The sequence below is a fragment of the Loxodonta africana genome, chromosome 1 (assembly GCF_030014295.1).
Source record: "Loxodonta africana isolate mLoxAfr1 chromosome 1, mLoxAfr1.hap2, whole genome shotgun sequence".
NCBI classification, from domain to species: domain Eukaryota; kingdom Metazoa; phylum Chordata; class Mammalia; order Proboscidea; family Elephantidae; genus Loxodonta; species Loxodonta africana.
In genome coordinates this window covers 188,009,455-188,016,965 of record NC_087342.1, presented here as the reverse complement: position 1 = coordinate 188,016,965, position 7,511 = coordinate 188,009,455, and the positions used below count along the sequence as shown (strand labels likewise).

Sequence of the window (7,511 nt, the reverse complement as noted above, 5' to 3'; positions counted from 1 at the left end):
AAGATGCATTGATAATTACTGGTGATTGGAATGCAAAAGTTGGAAACAAAGAAGAAGGATCAGTAGTTGGAAAATATGGCCTTGGTGATAGAAACAATGCCGGAGATTGAATGACAGAATTTTGCAAGACCAACGACTTCTTCGATGCAAATACCTTCTTTCACCAACATAAACGGCGACTTTTTTTTTTATACACATGGACCTTGCCAGATGAACACACAGAAATCAAACTGACTACATCTGTGGAAAGAAATGACGGAAAAGCTCAATATCATCAGTCAGAACAAGGCCATGGGCGGACTATGGAAGAGACCATCAATTGCTCATAGGCAAGTTCAAGGTGAAACTGAAGAAAATCAGAGCAAGTCCACAAGAGCCAAAATACAACCTTGAGTACATTCCAACTGAAATTAGAGATCATTTGAAGAATAGATTTGACGCATTGAACGCTAGTGACCGAAGACCAGACGAGTTGTGGAATGACATCAAGGACATCATACACGAACAAAGCAAGAACTCATTGAAGACAGGAAAGAAAAGACCAAGATGGATGTCAGAGGAGACTCTGAAACTTGCTCTCTAATGTCGAGTAGCTAAAGCAAAAAGAAGAATTGACTGAAGTAAAAGAACTGAACAGAAGATTTCAAAAGGCCTCTTGAGAAGACAAAGTATTATAATGACGTGTGCAAAGAGCTGGAGATGGAAAACCAAAAGGGAAGAGCACGCTTGGCGTTTCTCAGGCTGAAAGAACGGAAATAAAAATTCAAGCCTCGAGTTGCAATAGTGAAGGATTCTATGGGGAAAATATTAGACAACACAGGAAACATCAAAAGAAGATGGAAGGAATACACAGTCATTATACCAAAAAGAATTAGTTGATGTTCAACGATTTCAAGAGGTGGCATATGATCAGGAACCGATGATACTGAAGAAGAAGTCCAAGCTGCTCTGAAGGCATTGGCGAAAAACAAGGCTCCAGGAATTGATGGAATATCAATCGAGATGTTTCAACAAACAGATGCAGTGCTGGAGGTACTCATTCATCTATGCCAAGAAATATGGAAGACAGCTTCCTGGCCAACTGACTGGAAGAGATCCTTATTTATGCCTATCCCCAAGAAAGGTGAGCCAACTGAATGCTGAAATTATAGGACAATATCATGAATATCACATGCAAGCAAAATTTTGCTGAAGATCATTCAAAAATGGCTGCAGCAGTACATCGACAGGGAACTGCCAGAAATTCAGGCCGGTTTCAGAAGAGGATGTGGAACCAGGGATATCATTCCTGATGTGAGATGGATCCTGGTGAAAGTAGAGAATACCAGAAGGATGTTTACCTGTGTTTTATTGACTATGGAAAGGCAATCGACTGTGTGGATCATAACAAATTATGGATAACAATGGGAAGAATGGGAATTCCAGAACACTTAATTGTGCTCACGAGGAACCTTTACATAGATCAAGAGGCAGTTGTTTGGACAGAACAAGGGGATACTGATTGGTTTAAAGTCAGGAAAGGTGTGCATCAGGGTTGTATCCTTTCACCATACCTATTCAATCTGTGTGCTGAGCAAATAATATGAGAAGCTGGACTATATGAAGAACAGGGCATCAGGATTGGAGGAAGACATTAACTACCTGCGTTATGCAGATGACAGAACCTTGCTTGCTGAAAGTGAAGAGGACTTGAAGCACTTACTAATGAAGATCAAAGGACACAGCCTTCAGTATGGATTGCACCTCAACATAAAGAAAACAAAAATCCTCACAACTGGACCAATGAGCAACATCATGATAAACGGAGAAAAGATTGAAGTTGTCAGGGATTTCATTTTACTTGGATCCACAATCCACAGCCACGGAAGCAGCAGTCAAGAAATCAAAAGATGCGTTGCATTGGGTAAATCTGCTGCAAAGGACCTCTTTAAAGTGCTGAAGAGCAAAAATGTCACCTTGAAGACTAAGGTGTGTCTGACCCAAGCCATGGTATTTTCAATCTCATCATATGCATGTGAAAGCTGGACAATGAATAAGGAAGACTGAAGAAGAACTGATGCCTTTGAATTGTGATGTTGGCGAAGAATGTTGAATATACCATGGATTGCCAAAAGAATGAACAAACTTGTCTTAGAGGAAGTACAACCAGAATGCTCCTTAGATGCAAGGATGGCGAGACTACATCTTACATACTTTGGACATTTTGTCAGGAGGGAGCAGTCCCTGGAGAAGGACATCATGTTTGGTAGAGTACAGAGTCAGCAGAAAAGAGGAAGACTCTCAACAAGGTGGATTGGCACAGTGGCTGCAACAATGAGCTCAAGTATAACGATTATAAGGATGGCTCAGGACCGGGCAGTGTTTCGTTCTGTTATGCATTAGGGTTGCTATGAGTCGGAACCAACTCAAGGGCACCTAACAACAACAATATTGTCTTTGATGGAACATCTGTTCATGTCTTGGTATTTTCTAATCGGATTTTTTTTTTTTTTTAACTGTTGTTTTGAGGGTTCTTTAATATATTCTATATGTTGTTATTGTGTGCCGAGAAGTCTCTTCCGACTCATAGTGACCCTATAGGACAGGGCAGAACTGCCCCACACAGTTTCCTAGACTGTAATCTTTAAGGGAATGGATTGCCAGGTCTTTTCTCCCGTGGAGCTGCTGGTGGTTTCAAACCTCCGACCTTTTGGTTAGCAGCCAAATTCTTTAACCACTGAGTCACCAACACTCCTAATCCAAGCCAACCAAATCCACTGCCATTGAGTTGATTCTGACTCAGAGCAACCCTATAGGACAAAGAAGTACCTGACAGAGCTTGCAAGGCGTGCCTGCTGGATTCAAACTGCCAACAGTTTGGTTAGCAATCAAGCTTATCACCACTGTGCCACCAGGGCTCCAATACTAGTCCTTTATTGGCTGTGGTTTGCAAATATTTTCTCCCATTCTGTAGCTTGTATCTTCATCCTCCTAAGGGGGAGTATCACAGAGCAAAAGTCTTAAATTTTGCTTACCCACCCAGTACCAAATTTTGCTTAGGTCTAACTTACCAATTTTTAAAAGGCCTCGTTTCAATTAATTGTATCTCTCTCACTCTCCTTTCTCCTGTGTCCTGCTTGACAATTGGCCGGTGTTACACCCGTTTTAGTACTACCCTAGAACAGTTCTAAAATGCATCCCCATTTTCTTGGGAAAAATGTTTCAGTCCCTTTTTGGTTTTCTGTGTTCTAAGAAGCAATTTTGCTTTTTTTTTTTTTTAGTGAGAATAGTATTAAAGGTTGGTGTGCAGACAGGGTGATATCACAGGTTGCTCTTGTGACAGCATGAAGGATATCTTAAGAGGCATGGGTTCAAAGAAATGTTCTAATTGACAGTCCAATCTACTACCTCCTTTCTTGTATTACTTTAATATACTTTATGCCTACTTTCTTCTCTTTTCTAAGCTATGGGCCTCTACTTTCTGTTGTATGCCACATCCTCTTATCAATTTTGATATACTGAGAGACAGTACAGCACCAAACATGTGATTGAATTCCAGTGTTATTTAGTTTTAGAAACCTCAATTTAAAAAAGCATTATCATTCAAGCATCTTAAAAGGTTATGCCAGTATGGCATCAGTATTTCAGCATTTTAGCTGGCTTCAAGAAGAATAACATACATGTAAAGAGTGTGGCAATTCTCTGTCTTGTCTTGTTTAGGCCCTTGGTCTAAATGCCTTGGAACAATGTATAAATTCAGATGATTCTGTCAGTATTGGCCAAAACAAACAAACAAAAAGGAACAAAACAAACTCGGTTATTTGAAAAAAGAAAAATCCAAATTTCTTCCAAGAGCTAATCTGGGGAGTACAGAGCCTTAGAGGATCTAATAAAGAGATCACATACAGGTGTTCTAAGTTAATGTCTAAAATTCTTATCTAGTACTTCGTCCCTGAGGACTAAAACACAGACCTTGCTATTTTTACTTTACTACTTGACTCTTATTTTTTTTCACATTTCAAGTTTTATTGGTGCCAAAAACAGGCAGTTTTAGTTTTCAATTTCAATTTGCTGTGTTCTTTACTAATCTAAATCAAGAATATTTAAAAACATAAATTATAAAGAAATGGCAAATTTATCCCTCTAAACTGAAATGCAAGAGTTGTTGAATAACCCTTATATCAATAACAGTAAAAAAAAAATTAACATTAAAAAAACCTTGAAAAGATCCAAGCCCTGTTTAGTCCATTAAAAGACATATTTCTGATAAAATTTTACTTCTTATGTTTAGTATCAGTTTATCAAAATTTGTACCACATTGTATTATTGGTAAACACTAAAAGCTCTAACAGATCAACCTCCAAAACTCAGACAGAACATAATGAAAGGTTGCTCCCCATCATTTCAAGTTTAAAATAGGTGTCCAGGATTGATGGGAAGCTCTCCTCTAAGCAGTGATTCAAGAAACCACATACTAATCTGCATGAAGCCAGTAGAATGGCAAAGGGCATAGGATTGCATGCAGGAGTTTTTTACAGACTGGGCCAGGAAGTGCTGTGCATCTCTTCCCCTAATTTTATTTATTAGAACTCAGTCACATAGCTGTCCTAATTGCAAGCAGGGCCAAAATAATCTAGCTGCATGATAGGAAGAGGAAGCGGTTTGATGATCAGTGAACAGCTTCTGCCACATGTATTTATAATATCTTGATCAACTATGTATTGGAGTGAACTTTTTTAATACTTAGAATTCTAAGGTTACAGGAAACAATTTCAAATTTAGTTGCAAAGAAATGTGGTAGGATCATCAATATACAACTTTCATGCATAATAAAAGTAGGATAAAATTCTTTGGGGGCACTAGAATAGATGGTGGCAGGAATCAAATTATTTTGGTATAGCAACTGTATTTTAAAATGACAGTATTAACAATATCCTAAATTCTTTCCAACTATGTAAATGTAAGATGAAACATTCTAGATGCTGACTTAAAAACTAACAGGAGTATAAAGTTTTGCAAAATTATTTTTAGAGTGTTTCTCAAGCATCACAGCTACTGAGCTATAACCCTTTAGGGCTCCAAAGTGCCTTCAAGGAGAAGAAACTTGATCATATACCATGGTGAGAAAGGCAAGGGAAAGAGAAAAAGCCTGAAAACTCTTTTCTTCTCTCAGTCTATAAACGCCTCTCACCTTAACAACCACTAGGAAAGTAATCTCTACAGCTTATACAGAAAACTGTGTTGGGGTCTCGAATTACTTCACCAAGACCTCATTGTCACAGCCAAGTTATTTCAGGATCTCCTAAGAAAGGAATGGCTTCCTACTCCTCTGTGCTTGGCCTTACTTTGAACCTTTACATCACAGTAACAGTAATTCCAAGACATCAAGAATACAGCCAATAGCAAGCCCTTTCTTGTAATTCTTCATCATATGTTGTTGTTGGGTGTTGGTAAGTCAATTCTGACTCATAGCGACCCCACGTGGTAGAGCAGAACTGTCCCATAGGGTTATCCTGACTGTAATCTCTACGGAAGCAGACTGTCATGTCTTTCTCCTGCAGAGCCAGTAGATGAGTTTGAATTGCCAGTATTTCACTGAATAGCTGAGGGCTTAACTATGTGCCACCTTACACAACAGTATACCCTATAGAATATCAGATATTAAGTGCACTCCTTCTAGCCCTATGTCTGAAGGTGAAATTCTTCAAATGATAAACAAGGTACCCTGGCCGTGCTCATAGTCTCTGCAATCCTAGAAGCAACCGTTCCAAAAGGAGATGATTTGACTATTTCTCCTATCTTCTCTAAGGGCAAAAATTGTAGACCCTTGGTGGCATCAGGTGATAATGTTCTAACCTCATTTGTTCCAACCACACTTCCCTCAGTTCTTTATTAGCAACAGAGAAAGCAAGCCAGTGTAATTTCTAAACAAAGACCACTTTAAAACACACTAAATTTAGAACCATTATATACTATTCCCTTGTAATACATACAGTCTATATTTACAGATGAGGCACAAAGATCTTGGTGTGACTCAAATTAAGAACAATAAACAACATACACAGTCTTAAGTCCATCTGCTTCCTATGAGAAGAAAAAATTGTTCCATGTGGGTGTCACCTCCAAAGAAGACAGATAGTGAACACTAGTACTCAACATTCATTATATTTATTTTACTAAATAGTATGGTTCAATAAAACACAAACAAACCAGAAAGTTTTTACTTAAAACTAGTCCAACTGAGAGGATGGGTATGACTCCATCCCATCCCTTCTTTCTTCCATGCATATGAAGCTGGAACCATTACCAGATAGTGAGCACTTATGTACACTTTGCCTTTCCTGTTGAACATGAACTTCTCTGAACATAAATGAACTTCTCTGAACCAAGAAAGACAAATGAAAGTTTACAAGATACAGGCACTTTATGTTCCCGGTTTAGAAATAAGCAAAGTGAAAAATATTTAATAAAAGTAACTAGAATAGAGAAACTTTTAAGAGTTCTACCATTAGTTCTAGTGACTTACACTCAACGCAATCAGACATATCAAACAAGTAAAACGAACAAACAAAAGTTTAACTGGGGTTAATAGGCTAACATATAAAAAAAAAAAGAGAGATCCAATATACGGCAACTGGAGAAAAATGGTCATTTGAATTCAACTTAAAGATAAGCCAATAATACGCACTGAATCTTTTGTACTTATGCGGCTGAGTAACATCTGAAAGCTTTACAAGGGTGTGTGGTTAGTGAGAAAAGCAAAAGGTGCTTTAGATTCCACAGTATCTGATTAAACAAAACAAAGCAATTTACAAAAAAAGTACCAAATGATACTTCAAAATAAATAATTCATCATTTTGATGAATATATACACGTAGAGTCCACTTCTTGGGGATTTAGCTATCTAAAAGGGGCATATCACTATCCAGAGGTGCAGGAGCAAGTTCACATAAATAAAACAACGTGGCTTCACTAGCTTCAGCTTCAGTCAATGGCTCCAGGCGAACAAGCTTACTTTGGGTTGGTTCTGGATCCAGGCCGCTATCCAGAAGCTCATCAACTTCTATGGGTTTATCTACAGAAGACATAACTTCTGATGATGCTGTACTCCCCTGTTCAACAGCAGAAGCAGGATTCCCATCGAGGAATGCGAGAAGTGGAAAGGCAGTGTATTGGATAAGTTGCTTATCTACAAAGATAAGAAAAACACTCTTTTATTACCAGTTTATACGGAGTTCAAGCTGAAGGGGGCTCGGGGCGGCGGCGGGGGGGAAGGGAATGGATACAGATGTGCATGCATGGATATCCTTATATGGCAAACAAGAAACTATGAAAGTTTGTGTTAATAAATTAAAAAATATGCAAGTCAAAAGCTTAAATCTTATTTAACAATTAAGAAATTAGGGTTCTTTTAGATCTCTTAAAGTTAAATAGGAAAAGAAAAATATCCATGACTTAAAGAACTGTTACCTCACTAATTCAATTTTCTCTATATGCTGGAACCTTGAGACTGTGTACAGGACTGAGGCCAG

General features: G+C 38.3%; 1 protein-coding gene across 3 annotated transcripts in view; it reads right to left on the bottom strand.

The window, feature by feature from the left end:
* The window catches only part of HSF2 (heat shock transcription factor 2), a 55,802-nt gene that overhangs the window by 11,592 nt on the left and 36,699 nt on the right, over positions 1–7,511 (bottom strand). For 2 of the 3 annotated variants that reach the window (XM_003404244.4, XM_003404245.4), the window contains one exon: positions 50–7,168. In XM_003404244.4, the coding sequence (XP_003404292.1) occupies positions 6,876–7,168 (293 nt within the window). In that variant the 3' untranslated portion in view covers positions 50–6,875. Of the gene's footprint in view, positions 1–49; positions 7,169–7,511 lie in introns of those variants that run through there. The other variant, XM_064290372.1, reaches the window with a different exon arrangement.